The 18,104-nt window shown below is 32.9% G+C and overlaps 3 protein-coding genes across 3 annotated transcripts; 2 read left to right on the forward strand and 1 right to left on the reverse strand.

Annotated features, from left to right (window-relative positions):
• The first annotated feature begins 902 nt into the window (after nt 1–902).
• On the forward strand, nt 903–5,059 carry LOC107007114 (polyadenylate-binding protein 2-like). The gene is made up of 9 exons (XM_015205588.1): nt 903–1,197; nt 1,984–2,102; nt 2,438–3,094; nt 3,179–3,256; nt 3,342–3,431; nt 3,747–3,884; nt 4,025–4,201; nt 4,306–4,512; nt 4,589–5,059. Exons 1-9 carry the CDS (start codon nt 903–905, stop codon nt 4,826–4,828), a joined length of 2,001 nt encoding a protein of 666 aa, XP_015061074.1. The 3' UTR covers nt 4,829–5,059.
• Nucleotides 5,060–6,411: 1,352 nt separating this feature from the next.
• LOC107005352 (50S ribosomal protein L4) lies at nt 6,412–12,594 on the forward strand. Its single transcript, XM_015203924.2, has 8 exons — nt 6,412–6,666; nt 7,765–7,823; nt 8,060–8,186; nt 10,104–10,252; nt 10,741–10,848; nt 10,960–11,079; nt 11,635–11,808; nt 12,203–12,594. Exons 1-8 carry the CDS (start codon nt 6,588–6,590, stop codon nt 12,302–12,304), a joined length of 918 nt encoding a protein of 305 aa, XP_015059410.1. The 5' UTR covers nt 6,412–6,587; the 3' UTR covers nt 12,305–12,594.
• Nucleotides 12,595–13,952: 1,358 nt separating this feature from the next.
• LOC107006978 (type I inositol polyphosphate 5-phosphatase 8-like) lies at nt 13,953–16,209 on the reverse strand. Its single transcript, XM_027913836.1, has 5 exons — nt 16,020–16,209; nt 15,428–15,468; nt 15,051–15,135; nt 14,868–14,948; nt 13,953–14,023 (listed from the first exon to the last, which is right to left on the reverse strand). The coding sequence occupies exons 2-5, from the start codon at nt 15,452–15,454 to the stop codon at nt 13,953–13,955; spliced, it is 264 nt and encodes an 87-aa protein (XP_027769637.1). The 5' UTR covers nt 15,455–15,468; nt 16,020–16,209.
• Nucleotides 16,210–18,104: the final 1,895 nt, after the last annotated feature.

An 18,104-nucleotide genomic window follows, 5' to 3' on the forward strand; every position in this document is an offset into this window, starting at 1 on the left:
AAATTAAAGTTAATTAAAGATGACACATACAATCTTATTAATTTTACATATTTTAAAAAATTAATTGCAAAACAAATACTTAAGGACATGATATTTATCAAAGAGTTGTTCATAAAGTTGAAGATGCTCCATGATCACATATGAAGATCTTGATTATTAGGGAGGCTTATTAATTTGAAATTTGTTATTTATTATATTTAGTTAATTATGCATAAATTAGAATGTATTAATTAAAGAACTTTTTAATCTTGTTTGTGAATATTATAAATAAAGATGTTTATTACATACTTTTAATGTAAAAAAATATCGAATAAAATATCGCTCGACTTATATCCAAAAATAAAATTAAATGAGATTGCTTGGCATCCAAAAACTCCTCGAACTCCGATGGCACGTGGCCCGAAATCTCTTCCTTTTCCAGAGCACGTGGCCCGATTTAACACTAAACCGGTTTAGTTCCAAAAAAAGACGGACCCGGTTCAATAATAAACCGGCTTGATCAGTGATGATGAAAATAAACGGCTGTGATTGAATCGTCACAAACAAAGTTAGGGTTTCTGTATATAAACGCCGATGTATATAAAGCTTACAGTTTTGCCCAATTCGGGTGTTGCGGTGCAGTTTTCTCTGCCCTCCTCAACCCTAAAAAACCGAAAAATTCTCTCTTCAGTTTCTCTCGGATCTCCGACGATTTTTCTATCTCCATTATTCATCTATTTTACATCTCAAAAAACCCAAAAAATCCCTAAATTTTCGCTTACTTTTTCCTCCATTGGGTTTTCTTATCAATAACAACACATCACAGAGAAAGGGGCAACTGAAAAAAGGAAAAAAAAAGGAGGGTATCTCTTTATTTGTTCCAGAAAAATCTATATATATATATATTTTGTTTGTTTGTTATTATGGCACAGATTCAGGTTCAGCATCAAACTCCAGTGGCCGGAGGAAATGGTGTGGCGGTTGCTGCTGCTGCAGCCGGTGCTGCCGCTGCTGTAGCGGCACCAGGTGGAGGAGCCACGAGTCAGTTTACGTCCACGTCGTTGTATGTTGGAGACTTGGACTTTAACATCACTGATTCACAGCTCTATGATCTGTTCAACCATGTCGGTCAGGTTGTTTCTGTTAGGGTTTGTAGGGATCTTAGTACTCGGAGATCTCTTGGATATGGCTATGTTAACTACAGTAACCCTTCCGATGGTTAGTAGTTTTTATTTCATAAATTTGGGATTTTGATATCTTTAGTAGTGTGATTGCATGTTTAACAGTCTGGTTTGATGAATTGGTATCTTTAGTTGTTTGATTGCATGTTTAACAGTCTTTATTTTTGATGAATGTGGGATTTTGGTATCTTTAGTAGTGTGATTGCATGCTTAACAGTCCTTATATTTGATGTTTTTGGAATTTTGATACCTTTAATACTGTGATTGCATGTTTTTCAGTCTTTGGTTTTAAGGAATTTGGGATTTTGTTATTTTTAATAGTGTGGTTGCATGTTCAACAGTCTTTCTTTTTGATGAATTTGTTTTTTTATCATGGGTATAATTAAAATTGATTCCTCACATTTTGTGATATTACTAATTTTGGAAAAAAATTTGTTCTTCTCCCTGTTTAAACACATTTATGAAATTTAACACCCCTAGCAGTAGTGTGATTTCTTATGTGCATTTGGCTTATGCTGCTAAAATGATTGGTTTGAACAGAAAAGGTTCAGCTTGTGATGTTTTTGCCAGTATGTTGTTATATTCTCAAGTATATTTTATTCGTTATGATTGAGAGCTTCTTTGGAAGTTGAAATCTTCATGAAAGTGTTGCATGTGTAAGTCAATTCCCTTTGTGTCCAACTAATGGTTCATCACATATTTGATTGAATGGATAATATTTAATATTCTGTTTAACTTGGAATGAAGTAGTATGTCTATGTTTTTATCAACTGCCTTGCAAATTGGTTTCTGACTTATTTTTGCTCTCAATATTTGGTCGCAGCTGCAAGGGCAATGGAGTTGTTGAACTTCACTCCTGTGAATGGGAAGTCCATTAGGGTGATGTATTCTCATAGGGATCCCACTCTTCGTAAGAGTGGATCAGCAAATATATTTATTAAGGTATTCTTGTCATAATCCAGATTTTGTATGATTTTATTTTTCATTTCAGAGCTTCTCTTGACATATAAAGGACACATATCTATTGTGAGACATCTTTTGAGTTCTTGTTGTTGTCTCAAGTATCAGAGTTGTTGTTTCATGTATGTAAATTGGATCTATAAGATCGCATCAAATAAATGATGCTAACATTTGGTTGATCCAGTTTTTCTCCATCTTTGAGAAGTTCTAGTTGGTGGCATATACATTTATATTTATAGGGACCTGCTATATGTGTTGGTGCCGGTTATCTATTTATATTTTTCTTCCTAATGCATTTGTTTGAATTATTTACACAGAATTTGGACAAGTCGATTGACAACAAAGCATTACATGACACCTTTTCAAGCTTTGGCAACATTCTTTCTTGCAAGATAGCTACTGATTCTAATGGTCAGTCAAAGGGTTATGGTTTTGTACAATTTGACAACGAAGAATCTGCTCAAGGTGCCATAGATAAGTTAAATGGTATGTTGATGAATGATAAGCAAGTGTATGTTGGACACTTTCTTCGCAAACAGGAAAGAGAATCTACAACTGGCATGACAAAATTCAACAATGTCTATGTGAAAAATTTGGCTGAATCTGCTACCGATGATGAGTTGAAGAATGTTTTTGGTGAGTTCGGGACTATTACTAGTGCAGTAGTGATGAGGGATGCAGATGGAAAATCCAAGGGCTTTGGGTTTGTCAATTTTGAGAATGCAGATGATGCTGCTAAGGCTGTTGAAGCATTAAATGGAAAGAAATTTGATGAAAAAGAATGGTATGTTGGGAAAGCACAGAAAAAATCTGAAAGAGAGCAAGAATTGAAAAACAAGTTTGAGCAAACTGCCAAGGAGGCTGTTGATAAATACCAAGGTGTTAATTTGTATGTAAAAAATTTGGATGACACCATTGATGATGAAAAGCTCAAGGAACTTTTTGCAGAGTTTGGTACTATTACCTCATGCAAGGTAAACAGTTTGTTGTGAATGAACTTTTAGGTGGCTGTATAGATTCTTCATTTAAGCTTAGATATTTTATTCTTGTTCGTTCAGGTTATGCGGGATCCAAGTGGAATCAGCAGGGGGTCTGGGTTTGTTGCCTTCTCTACTCCTGAAGAAGCTTCCAGAGCTGTAAGTGTTATTAATGTTTCAACTCTTTGTTACATTATGCTCATTAAGTCGTAATTTGTAACTCATTTTTTCTTCCTCCTTTAAGCTTTCTGAGATGAACGGCAAAATGATAGTTAGCAAGCCACTCTATGTTGCACTAGCACAGCGGAAAGAGGAGAGAAGGGCAAAGTTGCAGGTAATAAATTACTGTCCCAACAGCGTGGCACTGCTGGAGGGGTTTTGCTTCATGCTGCTTTACTTATTAAATGGAACNTTTTATCCCAACAGCGTGGCACTGCTGGAGGGGTTTTGCTTCATGCTGCTTTACTTATTAAATGGAACGTAGTTTATGCTCTCAGCCTTAGTTTTGATTCTCAAATGGCCCATCTAGAGGGAGTCTTGACTAATGCATGTTTCAATGTGGCCTTGACCCCATGAGTCTGTTGCTGATGAGTTTTGATCTGCTCAAATAATTACCTAGTAATATATATTAATGAATGCACTTCTACAGGCACAATTTTCACAACTGCGACCAGTGGCAATGCCTCCATCACTTGCTCCTCGCATGCCAATTTACCCTCCTGGTGCTCCTGGGATTGGACAGCAACTATTTTATGGGCAAGGACCCCCTGCTCTAATTCCTCCCCAGGTAATAGTTGTCTATTTATTTATATCTTCAGTATTTTGCATATGATCTGGATACTGCGTTGTTGGGCTAATTCATGTCCGGAAGATTGCACCAGATGTATATAAATTGGTTTGGCGCTGATGCATAATCTTGTTTTCCAGGCTGGGTTTGGCTATCAACAACAGCTTGTTCCTGGAATGCGTCCTGGAGGAGCCCCTATGCCAAACTTCTTCATGCCGATGGTCCAGCAAGGACAACAGGGTCAGCGCCCAGGTGGTCGACGAGGAGCAGGACCTGTGCAACAATCTCAACAGCCCATGCCCTTGATGCAGCAGCAGGTGGAGTTCTGCTTACTCTCTACAATTTTCTTGGGCATGTGGTTGTATTTTTTTGCTTTTTATAAAGACTAGTAAACTAATGATGAAAGATTTCTATCGTTCAGATGATGCCAAGAGGAAGAATGTACCGCTATCCACCTGGACGCAATGTGCCAGATGGGCCAATGCCAGGTGTTGCTGGTGGTATGCTCTCTGTTCCATATGATATGGGTGGTATGCTTCCTCGTGATGCTGCTGCTATGGGACAGCCTGTGCCGATCTCTACATTGGCTACTGCCCTTGCAAATGCTCCACCTGAGCAGCAGAGGACGGTGAGTACTTTTGACATTACATGAATCTTTTATTGACTGAACTTGGTTGCTAATGCTCTCATTGTTCTCTTGGCAGATGTTGGGTGAAAGTTTGTACCCACTCGTTGATCAGCTAGAGCACGAGCATGCTGCCAAGGTTACGGGCATGCTTCTTGAAATGGACCAGACCGAGGTTTTGCATCTGCTTGAATCACCGGAGGCTTTGAAGGCTAAAGTTTCCGAGGCTATGGATGTGCTGAGGAATGTTCAACAGGCAACCAGCAGCCCGGCTGACCAACTTGCATCTCTTTCCCTTAATGACAACCTTGTTTCTTAGTGAAGTCAAGCTTGTCCAAGTGAATGCCGAATGCGGTGTTTTTTGATGGATGATCTCCTCTGTAGTGAGGATAAAACAGATTTTGCAGGGATGAGTTTTGAAGAACTGCTAGGGTTTTACTATCTCAGGATGTTTTATCTTGGATATGAATTTTTTTTTTCCTTTTGGATTCTTAAGATTATGTTTTATGTTATGTGGTCCTGAGTTTTTAATACTTTACTGTGTGCTTCATCCCTCCTCTCTGCATGTTTTTGAATGATCTTTCGTTTAGCTGCAACTTATGAGACTTGTGTTCTCAGTAAAGCAGCTAAGTGCCTACATTGGCATGAGGTTGCCACCGTTAAACCTCTCGTTGTCCTTCTGAATGGAGTCTCTGATCTAGTGGAGTATTGAAAATGGCTTATTATTTATATGCTTCTGTTCGTCTTCGATGATGAATTTCGACTCTTGTGGCTTCTTTAGCACAGTTCTCTTCTAGCTCATTTTTATCCAGTAGGTTGATGATTTTGGAACCAACCTCATTTTGTGTTTTCCCTGTAGTCTATTTGGCAAGTTGGTAATGTGTTGTAAGAATCCATGTGTTAATACTACAACGCCAAATAACATTGTAAAATAAAAAAAAACATCTTTGTTCCCAAGAAGTAAAAAAACCTTGTATTTTCACTTAATGGTATTTTCTTTGAAGTTTACATTTATTGTATGATTTTTAGAGTGGATATCATGTTCAATAATTGATTTTTGGAATGAACTTTTTATATATAGCTCAATTCATATCATTAACAGTTCAAAATTGTATAGTCTAAATAGTAGGTGATTTGAGGTTGTTAATAATCATGACCCTGTCTCAAAGTTACAAAAATTAAAATATATATCCAAAATTCAACTAAAAAAATTCGAAGTTTATTCGTAGTAAAGGACGTTCATTATTGAAAGAAAATGGTGATTTTGTTTTGCTTGGTGATGAGAGAGAGAAGTATTTGAACCATTTCTTCTAGCTAAAATGGCGAGCAAATGAACACTAATTGTAAGTAGTCGGAGATGTAGAATCTATGCATTGTGCGAATCAAACTTGTGTTTAGGTTGGGTATAATTTTTTCAATTAGATTATCGAATTTTCATAATATAATTCAAATGTCCCAAACACCCACTCTAACTTTAACTCGTTCCATATTCATCAAAAAAAAAAACACAAAATAATTTATAAACTTATTCACAATTAATAAAATAAATTAATCATTTCCTTTTAGCTATGGTGCAATCCTTCTACAAGCAATAATAAGTTTGTCTTAAAATTGCTAAATCAATATATTAAAATTTAAAAAATGGAATGAATTCATTAATTTTAGATAAAATACAATATTTGACATTGGACCAAAAATAAAATAAAATAAAATATTGCATTGTATTTTTCACAAAATTCCCAAATGGGACCTAGGGNTGTACAAGCAATAATAAGTTTGTCTTAAAATTGCTAAATCAATATATTAAAATTTAAAAAATGGAATGAATTCATTAATTTTAGATAAAATACAATATTTGACATTGGACCAAAAATAAAATAAAATAAAATAAAATATTGCATTGTATTTTTCACAAAATTCCCAAATGGGACCTAGGGTTTTAGCAGGTTTAACAGTACTACTTTCTCTTCCATTGGAGTAGTAGCTCAATTTCATTCTCTCTTCTGCTGGAGCTTATGAATTAGTTGCCTGTTGTGCTGAATCTGTTCACATTTATATAATCTGGAGGAATTTGGAGCATGGCTTTGTCCATTTCAAGGAGGATTTTGCGTTCTTTTGCTTCTTTGAACTCACTTCGAACACTTTCTGCTTCTAATGGTATTCCTTTTTCTCGATTATTTCTGGGTTTTCATGATTCTATTGAAAAAATCAAATCTTTATTGTAAATTCAATCTTCAGGTAGATCCTAGATCCATGTAGTGATATAGATGTATATGGTTTTGTGAAAATGGATGCCAGTTTAATAAAAAGACATGCATTTTCAAGTTTTATACATGTTGCAGCTAACTGAGGACCTAACATTAGATAGGAGGTTGTGGCGAACACATGTTAGGGTAGTAGGTTAGTAGAGCATTGTCTTGCTTGTCTTTTCATACCGGTAGTTGTAGTAATTTGTCGTAGTTGATTGTCCTTCAATTTCTGTTACTGTTTACTATATCTTGTACTTCGATTATCACATGTGTCCGATTGGTGTTTTTGTTTCTGTATTTCTGATTTATCCACTAGGTCAGTGTGGTTGGTTATTTGCACCTAGTTTTGGTGTAGCAACTATATTTCGATCAATCCTATTTTTTTTAGGGTTTCATAGTTGGATCTTTAGCCCCTTTCATATGATGGGAGTTGCCGGTGTAGCCATTCATGGTGCTACCCTAGAAAATACTTTATTTGAAGATGGTAATGGTGCAAAACCCAACTCAAGCTGAAGAAACTTATTCAATGGTCACCAAATCTTTGGGGTTGCTTTTTCCAATAAACGTTGGTTATATTTCTTTATGTTATTTGTACCTGTAACCTGTTTGTGGATGAGTTGCTCTTGAAGTAGTCGGTCTAGCTCTGAACCTACATGCTTATGACTTCGTTTCTCAAGAAATTCGTGCTTGTAGTCGATGTTATTTATTCTTTTTTTTTTCAGAATGCTTTTTTTCATGCTTTCTATTGTATGCTCTGCTTTCGGTAATTCTTTTTGATCTGCTTTTCCTTGGGCCAAGGGTCTATGAGAAACAGCCTCTTAACCTCTCAAGGTAGCAGGAAGGTTTGCGTACACTTTACCCTCCCTAGACATTGGGTGTTGTTGTTATATATGTATGTATAGTTTGTGCAGAACCCTCTGGTTATAAATTGGATCTGCCTGTCTTCTATAGATGCATGGTTCATTTATTTAATTTTTTTGTTTTATTTTATAATTTTGTGAAACAGTGAAGGCTAATATTCTTGGGGATGGAGTATCTTGTGCGGAATCTTCGGCCTTCAGAAAGGTAAATTCTTATCACTGAGAATTCTGTTTTCCCTAATAGTTTGCATTTATTTGCAGTGAGATGTTGTCTATTGATAATTTGATATCCTTAGAGTTTAGAGTAGTATCTTTTTATGTGCATTAGGCACTATCACGTGAGGTTCTCTTAACTTGAAGGTGCTACTTAAGCTTACCAGGATTGAAATAAGAAAAGTTCGATACGAGTATTTTAAGCCTGTTTCGAATTTCTCAATGCAGGATGAATCATTGTTCCTCACGTGTCGAATATATTCAACTTCCTTGCTGACTCCTGATTCCAGTGACGGTTCATTTCCCTCGGATTTATTATCCAAGAAACGTGTCTCAACTCCAGAGCGTGAGATAGGTATAATTTGACATTTTCATGAACTGTCTAGGTCTGTCACTTCTGCTAGAAGTTTATTATTCATCGTTGTGTATGCTGACCATTAATAGTTAAAACCTGTTTGCGGAATGCTTTGCTTGGAAATTTGGCATTCTTTGATACTTGGATCAAGAAACAATAACTACTACTTCTATGCCTCAATCACAAGCATGGGACAGGATAGGACCGGGAAGAAAAAAGTTTTTATTTTTTGATAAGTGAAGGAATTGTATTAACAAAAAGGGTAAGACTATGTATAGAATAGGTAAAAGGATAACTATCTAAAGTAAGTTCATTTTTATAAAAGTAATCCAATCATCAATACATGTTGGGAATCATGAGTTCAGCAATATACAAAAAATTAAATAATCAGTTGCATTTCCAAAGCTATCTATTTTCTTCCAAACTTTTCAGTTCCATTTTCTCCATGTGGTCCACATAACTCCCTGAGGAGTCACTTTTATGTTCTTCTCCTTCTTGTTCCCCTTCTCTGTAAGCATCAGTACGAAAAATAATTAGCAGCAGGTTCCATGAATTCGTCACCAACTTTTGCGATGCATGACAAAATGATCGTTTCCACCCCTATCTATCTGCACATAAAGCACCGGCCACATGATTCTCTTTCTTTCCTCAAGTCCACATCTGTCTAATTATCACTCCTGTAAGAGCACACACTTGTCCCTCATGTCTTAGGGTTTCTAGAAGGTTAATTATGGAGTGCAAAAGTTAACCCATTGTCTTACTGTTTTGGATAGGATATGCCTATTCCTTGCATGGTATTAGGCTCAAGCCGCTCAAGTGTTAGTATTCTGGTGATATAGTATAAGCCTCTATCTGGTGACAATAAATAAAGTAAACTAGCATCTGGAAGATACATTTTTACCACGTCTATCTTACGGTCTTCATTTGGGATGTAATACGTTGGCAAGCTTTGTCTGTGTTACTAATCAATGCCAATCTACCCCATTTGTGAGATTTTCTCAACCTACTAGTTTCTTCTCAAATATCTGAAGTCCAAACTGCAAGCAGGCAAAAATGCGTGCTATTTAGTTACTTGGTCGATGACTCGATGTGCTTTGAGAGCTCTAGGATAGGATAATAATAATTAATATCCAATCGTATGCATATCCTGCTCACTGGGATAAGAATGCTCCTCCTAACCCAAAAGAGTGGCAAGCATCTAAGAACAGTATTTTGAACGGAATGTTAATATCATTGTATAGATCAATCATCCTGTAATTGCAACAAGTGTTAATGGGTGACCATATTAGTGAATGATCATCATATTCGACCAGTATTTTTATGAGCCCCACAGTTTTTGCAGGATAGCTTAAAGTATTACTTCTTGCAGAAAAGAAAAGATATCTCTTGCTTCAATAGAATTTTTGGGGAAGTTCCAGTTTTCCACATTAACTTTTTGGAGAATGAGGCTTGCGTATTTATTAATATTTGGCACAAAAACAACTGTACCTCAATCCCAAGCAAGATAGGGTCGGCTATTTGGCACAAAATTATTATACAATATTGATAATGAAATTATAGTTCCTCATATTGCAAACAAGTTAGTTATCATGCTTCATGGAAACATGTTTTCTTGATCTCAAACATGCTGGTTAAAGTACAATCTGCCAATCTTTCCACCTTAGCTTGTGAAGTAATAGTTAAAAACCTTTGTTTGCTTGCACAGTACTTCACCAACTATGAATGAACACTTTCTAGGTCATCATATATTGTCTTTTGTAAGGATGATCACCTCAAATTGATAGTACAAAAGAGAGTTGGTCTAAATTTGTCTCTGTATAATTTCTTTCCTCATTTATAATGAAAATTTATTCGGAACGGATGAGTCTATATTGTTGGACTTTGTGTAACTATCTTATTGATTACTGTATGTGGTAGGGCTCCTTCAGGACCTGGTCATTCCAGTAACAAACTTCAACAATGAAGACAAGGGCTTTATGTGTTTGGCTGGTGATGTCTTTGATGTGCCAATCAGGAAAGATATTATTCATCGGGTTGTGAGATGGCAGCTTGCAAAACGGCAGCAGGTGTGCCCGCGGTTGTTTTGAATCCCAAAATTTAAGTTTTAGACATCATACGTATACTACTCCTTACTCTGTGTTTCCCGCGCTTTAGAGCATTTATCATTTTCCATTTCTATTTCTGTCTATTGCTTCTGTAGACTGGGAAATTAAGAGATTTTGGAGGGGGGGTGGGGGCGCACCAGGAATATCTTTTGACACTCGAATTTTAATCAAGATGAATATTTTGAGGCATATGAAAACCAACAAAACTTATATGCCTTCGGGGACAACTGATTTTCTTGTAATGTTGCTGATAAAAAAGGAAAATGTTGCAGACAAAGAATGGTCTACTGTGGATCTTTTGAATCAATCAGGCCCTCATATTCTCCTACATGGTTTCTAGATTTATGCTTGTTCCCTTGATTCTACCATTCTTTGTAAACTACAGTTACTTGCCAAGGCAGTATAGGATTCAATAGGTATTTAAGACTTACTCTTGGTGAACTTTGCAGGGGACCCATTCAACTAAAACTATTAGTGAAGTTAGTGGGACTGGTAGAAAACCGTGGAATCAGAAGGGCACAGGGCGAGCGAGGCATGGAACACTGCGTGGTCCTCAGGTTACATTAACTTGCCTTTTTCCTTTTCAAATTGTCTTGAATTCATTACGTTGTGTGATTATTTGATATCAAATCAGAAAAATAAAAACTGTGTTGTCGCGCTGAATGCAGTTTCGAGGTGGTGCCACTATGCACGGTCCAAAACCGCGAAGTCACGCAATCAAACTGAACAAGAAGGTTCGGCGGCTAGGACTGAAGATTGCACTATCAGCTCGTGCAGCTGAAGGAAAGGCAAGCAACATCCCGTTTCATGCACACATTTTTTTGTTCGGGAACTTATCCCCCAAAAGAAACTTGGAACTAAACGAAAGCAAAAAGAAAATGGAAACTCAAACAACAATCTGATATCAAGCTATCAAAAAAGTAAAAACAAAGGCCAAAACTTGCTGTCTCATTTTCTTCCTTTCTCTTGGAACTCTCATTCTTTTGGCTTTCGAAAATACATTTAATAGAAACACATGTTTCCTTGGTTTTCTAATCTATTATTTTTCACCAAATTGGATCAACCAAAATATTTTGAAAAGTGAAAACATTTTTTGAACAATGAAACATAATTTTATGACCTCTTCATGAGAAGAGTTGGTCAGTTTTAATCATTAACCTTGATAAGCTTCCAGAATTTACGTGCTTTGGTTTATATGAGTGGCATTTTCCTTTTTTGCATCAACTCTAATTATCTGTTTTGTGGTGTAACTCCTGCTTTCCTGCTTTCCTTAACAATATATGATATGAACTTTTCTTCGTTTGCATTCATTGATTTAGTTATCTCAATTACACTGCATGCAGCTTCTGGTTTTTGAGGATTTAGAGATTCCTACACACAAAACAAAGAACATAGTGAACTATTTCAACCAATTGGAGAATACCAAGAAGCTTCTGGTGGTGGATGGTGGTCCAATCAGTGAAAAACTAAAGTTGGCTACTCAGAATGTACACTATGTCAATGTGCTGCCTTCAATTGTAAGTTTCCAATTCTATTAACATAATTGCAACAGTGTGCATATAAGCATGTGTTTCCGCGACAAAGTTTGGGCTTTTCTATATGAGGATCCAGTTCATGGGAGTTTTGTTACGATGACTTCCATTTTCTTGATTTTGGTATTCATCATTCCTCTAGTATGCTGCATTTTTTTTGGTGAAACTATTGGTTACAATGTGGAAAAGCTACAGAATTTATTTGAGTTCATCGCTAAAGCATCAAACTTCTTATATATTCATAGCCTGAGATTTTCGCATGCTTTTTTTTACTGTAACTCCTCCTACTGCCCCCAACCACTTCACCATCACAAGTGAAAAAACTAAAAAAATGACTGCAAAAGGCTGATGATCCTTTATCCTCTTTGCTCCATGCCAGGGTCTAAACGTCTACAGTATTTTGCTACATGATACACTAGTCATGTCCCGTGATGCAGTGAATAAGATAGTCGAGAGGATGCACACTCCTATCAATCGCTAAGGGAGCATCTGACGTTGAAAGGAACAGATCTTGTTAGTTTTGTTATCAAAGATAAAACATACAAAATATTTCTTGTATTGTTTTTCGTTTATTTTAAAATCGTAGGGCTGGTTATTTTTCTTGTCATCCTCCGTTATTTTCCTTGAAATTACAGTCAACTTTTGCATTGCGTCATGCAAGTAATTGAGGTACTACTTGAGATGCTGTCACATAACATATTATCTTGTTTAGGAGAACATTACACTGCCTTTCTAATGCAATTCTGAATTCTTGATCTTTTCTTCTGGATATATAAGTTGTATATTAGCTAGTCATGATGTTTGTTTGAGCTAGTTTCTTCATTCTTTTTCTCTCACCGACAACATACCTAGTGTAATTCCACTAGTGGTGCGGTCTGGGAAGGTAGAATGTACACAGATCTTACTCCTACCCCGTGGAGGTAGAGAGGTTGTTTCCGAAAGACTCGTTCTATCTCTTACCATTGATGTTAAATTGTCTTTGATTCTTCTTATGTAGTGTGTTTATACATGACAAAAACTAGATAGAGGATGGGTGGTCTTGAACTTTTGACCACATAGTTAAATATCAACCAAAAAATTACATTCGATAACCTTGAAAATGGGTGGTCTTGAACTTTTGACCCTTGCTTGCCTTATCGGCTAACCTTCAAGGTTAAAAAGCAAAACTTGGTGACCTTGAAGTTTTGTCTATAGGACAAACAGGGTCAAAAGTTTAACATCATCCATATTCGAAAAACCCTAGGATCAACTTGAATTGACCAAAATTAATAAATCATTGTATTACTAAAACAAACTTTATGAAATTTATTTATGATTGCAAGTAATTACATGACGTAGTAATCATTGAGGTTTAATTCAAATCCAAACAAGAAGTCACAAAGTTTTGCCTCTTTTTATGTGTAAGAGATTGAAAAGACTTTTAATAGGGCGGATTTGAAAAATCAAATCAAATCGAAATTTAAATTGTTTTTTTTGCTTGATTTAAATATTTAAAAAATTGATTTGATTTCTGAAAAATCGACCCAAATTGAACTATTTGTCAAATTAAGTAAATAAATGAATGATTAAGAGGGAAAAAATGTAAAAATGTCATGATATCTTTGATGCTTTCCTCTTCCTTTTTTTTTTTACTATATGATTGAATGTTTGTCCTCTTTCTACATACAACTAGGTAAGTTTTGCCCGTGTAGACACGGGCCCAACAACTTTATGAAGTGATTTTGTTTGTTGTCAAATTGAACCTTTNACGATAATGGAATTTCAGTCTAACTGATAAACGGACAAAAAAGATGAATTTGCTTAAAAGATAATTAAGAGTATTTGTTACATAACACCACATGAAGATTAATGATTAAATATTTTCAAAGTTAACTAAAAAGGTATTTTAGTATCTATTTAGAAAGGCTATGGAAACCAGCTAACTATAGTTTCACATGGCCCAAAAAAGTACTTAAAGCATAATATGTGGCTTCTTGTTCAATGTTCTGGATTTATTAATTCCAAATTTATTCTTCTCTTAAATTAATTAATCAAATTATAAGATCTAATCATGAACTATAACATGGTTATGCATCAAATTCTAAAACTTTTTGTGAAATTTTATAAAAAGTATATTTGTTTTTGTTGGCTTACCTAAGGTTTTGATGAGTAGAAGTCATTGGCTCTTCAATTCCTCTATTTCTTTCCATCAACCAACTTTCTGCTTCTCAAAAATAACAAATAATAATTCACAATTTAGTTTCTTATTTATAATTATAATAATAAGAAGAAGAATAAGAATAATCAAATTAGAAATGTAAACAGAAGAAAATAAGCATGATAAAACAATTATGTAATTTATTTATCAATTATTAATGAAATATTTTACTGATTTCATGTAAAAGAGTAATATTGCCAAAAGAACATTTGTAATAAATCATAAAATCGATTTCTTCCCATTTCTACTTTTATATTAATTAGTTTTATACAAAATTTTCTTTAATTTTCTTTTGTCTTTTTCACAAGATTTTTTACTTCTTTTACACCGTAGAAATCTTCTAAAAATACACTAAAATTAAATAAAAAATTATTTATTAATATTGAATAAATATAAATAATAAATATTTCTATTGAGTAAATTAACAAAAATATTATCATAACCACAAGATTATTCCATAGGTTACCTTTGAGAATAGTCTATAAATATTAATAATTTAATTAGTTGACTAATCAATTTTTATTTATTCTAACGAGTTTAAAAGTTCGATTTTCACCTAGTGATCTCTTTGTATAATTCTAAGCTTAAATAATATTTTTTTAAAAAACCATGTACACGTGGCACAAGGAGAGGCAATGATTAGATATTAAGCTATAAATAGTGATTTATAATTTAAGTTAAATCACATTATTAAAAAAGTCAATCAAATCAACGGCAGAGATGCATGCAGTTCATTTATGATTCTATCAAATCCAATATAAAAAAAAATAAAGCTGCAATCCACCGGCAAATAATAATAATAATTTTTTTAAAAAAAAAAACTCCTCCGATCACCAGAGATTCTTACCGGATAATTCCTCCGGCACGACGGCGCAACCCCCGTCGTCGGAGCAACTCTTCCTTCTTCTTTCTCCTCTACCACCCATCACTAAAAAAAAATCAAAATATTTGATTTTCATCATAATAAAAAAAAATATATATATACACTTAAAAAAAAAGTTGAAAATTTCAATAAATGTGAAAATATTACCATCTATTATATGATCTGAATGAAATTCCTCAGATTTGCTCCTCAAATTCAACCATTTCCTAACTACTACTTTAGTCCACGAAGACTGCAAAAAAAAAGAAAATTGAAATATCGAGTCACGATTTTTATTAAGAAATAAAACACATAATTTCAATCACTTTTTTTGTCAAAGAATATAAATAATTATATATAACTAAATTTTAACTTATATATACGATATAATTTTCTGACGCTCGACACTCATTGACCAAGGTTAGCTCCACCCTTATTGTGGCCCTAATTTTATACTCTAATTAAGAAAAAAGCAGTCTATTGAACGAATAAAACATACTAAATATCGATAAAACAAAAAAAAAAGGTAAAAAAAAAAATTATACCTTGGATAATTTTTGCTCTGTTTTCATGGCCACGAATGAAGCTGAAAAAAAAATAATTGAAGAAGATGGTATTGATATTTTTATTTATAAGTTTTAAGAATTTAAGTCAACATAAGAACACAAAAAAAGAAAATTTATTTAATATCAACTATACATAGTTTAGTGTTATAAATAAGTCATTAATGGAGTTTTCAACGGTGGAATTTAAATTATAAAAAAACCATTTGCAGGAGATTTAGAGACAACTACTAAAAACGAAGAGTAAACACAAAGAAACCAACTCAAAAATAATTAAATTTTTCAAAAAAAAAACTACTTTTTTAAGGGACTTTACAGAGTGGAGATTGTGAGCAAATATATTTTTTCAGTTGGAACAAATTCATAAGAATAAGAATAAAAATAAATTGAGCAAAATGAAAACCCATGTGAGATATAAAGATTATACCCATACCCAAGTAAAGTTCCAAGAAGAAGAAAAACAGAGTAAGATACAGAAACAGAGTAATAAAATTGGTGTTTTTTTTTTTATTATTTTAGCAAAAAGAGTGAATGGCATTGGTGATGTAAATTTAATTATTTTGAGAATACTTACATAGAATATCTTGATTTTTGAAAGGAAGTGAAAGACATAAAACATTTGTTGATGAAGAGAAAAGGGATTTTTTTTATTTTTTTTTAGTTGTAATTCATATTTATGGATCTTTTTTTTTCTTTTTCAATTTGTGTTTTTTTTGCAGAGAGAAAGAAAAGGAAAATATTGGTTGGTGTATGAAATGATAAAGGAAAATATTGAAGTTCAATTTTACCTCGGAAAAGCAAAAGGCTTTAATTGGTTCTCTATTTATACAATGATGGAGAAAGAGAGAAGGATATTCATGTCAAAAAAAAAAAAAGGTTGTAGGGGGTAGAAAGGTAATTTAATTTAACTTGGACATTTTATTATTTTGATTTTTTATAAAAAAAATAAATTAATATTCGATACTTGCATTAAAATCGTAGCTAATCTGAAATCACATTCCGTAATATAAATTTTAGAGAAAGAATTAATAGAGCTAGAAATATCATGAAGGGTGATTGTCCGGCAAAAGTTCTTTTAAATGGATGCGGCTTGTTGTTTGTGAGATTCAAACATTGGCTCTGAAATTGTTGGGCTACAACAGCATGTCATAATAAAAATGTTTAAAATGTGTCATTTAATCATTTCATATATATATATATATATATATATATATATATATATATATCGACTTGAAAATATGATATTTTTTTTTTCTTAAACAGGTGAGCACATCATTAAATTAGATAGAAAAGTAAGCATTCATTTTAATTTATATAATTTATATGAGACAGTTTGATTATTCAAAATTTAAAAAGAAGAAAAAAAAATACTTTTGATTGTGATTTTTAATATGTTATAGCATTATTATAATTTTGTGAAATGATATATTATAAGTTATAAATAAGGAGGTCTTCCACTACCTTTAGGCAAATACTATTAATACAAAATAAATCAATAGTTCAACTATTTCAAATAAAATGACAAAATGATATGAAAAAAAAATCTAAATAGAATTAGAATTATTTTTGAAATCGATACAGATCATAGATATCATGTCGTTTTTTTAATTAGAGAATATTTTACTCTTAAATATAAATTTTTTAACAAAAATTTAAATTTAATCGAACTATAATATAAATATCGACGGGTAACCGATTAGCCAGCAAGCAGCTGGAGATACAGTGACAACCTACTCAGCTTTATTTATTGTATGCTTATTATAATGTTTTTTACTTTCACTTTCCTTTACCTAATTTACAAAATTCATTTACTCTTCTCCATTTCATCACTTTAGTACCAAAAAATAAATAAATTACTAGTCAACAAGTACTTTTTACCATGAAAAATAAATAAAGAAAAAGAAATCTCATCTACTTTTGAAAAGTTAGTACACAAAAAATTTAAAGCTATTTTATGTTTAATTTTATATATTACTAATATACAAAAACGTTATTTTTTTAATAAATGTGTTCAGTTACTAATCGTAAAAAAATTATCTAAATCGAATACTTTACTAATATAATAAATACACAATATTTGACTAAATACAAATTTATTATTTTAAATTTTAACATAATTAATAAAAAATATTTTCACTAAATCAATAAATGTATAACAATTCATGAGATGCTGATTTATTTTTTTCCATTTCTTTAATTACATGCATTCAAACATTTGTTTATTAGATATACACTTTACTTTTTTTTGGATTTTAATAATTTTAAATTTCAAACTTAGTTAGTGTTTGACCAATATTTTGAATTAAATTTTGAAGATTTGTGTTTAATTTTCTTTTTTGATTTTTTAATATTTTCATTTATAAAACTTAAAATTCTTTTTTGATTTTTTAATATTTTCATTTATAAAACTTAAAATTCTTTTTAATAAAATGACATTCTTAGCATTTTACACCCTCAATATATGCACCATTTTTTTGCTTTGCACCCTATTCTCTTATTCCTTATGATTTGCCCCTTAATCCATCCATTTTCTTTCCTTTTTTTTGCAAAATTGTGTTAGTCTATTTTATGTGGGATAAAATAGATTTTTTTTAAAAAAAATTAATAATAAGAATGAGCTTTAAATTAATTTTGCAAAAAAAGGTTAATTGATTAAGGG

The sequence above is a fragment of the Solanum pennellii genome, chromosome 12, assembly GCF_001406875.1.
Source record: "Solanum pennellii chromosome 12, SPENNV200".
In the NCBI taxonomy this organism is placed as follows: domain Eukaryota; kingdom Viridiplantae; phylum Streptophyta; class Magnoliopsida; order Solanales; family Solanaceae; genus Solanum; species Solanum pennellii.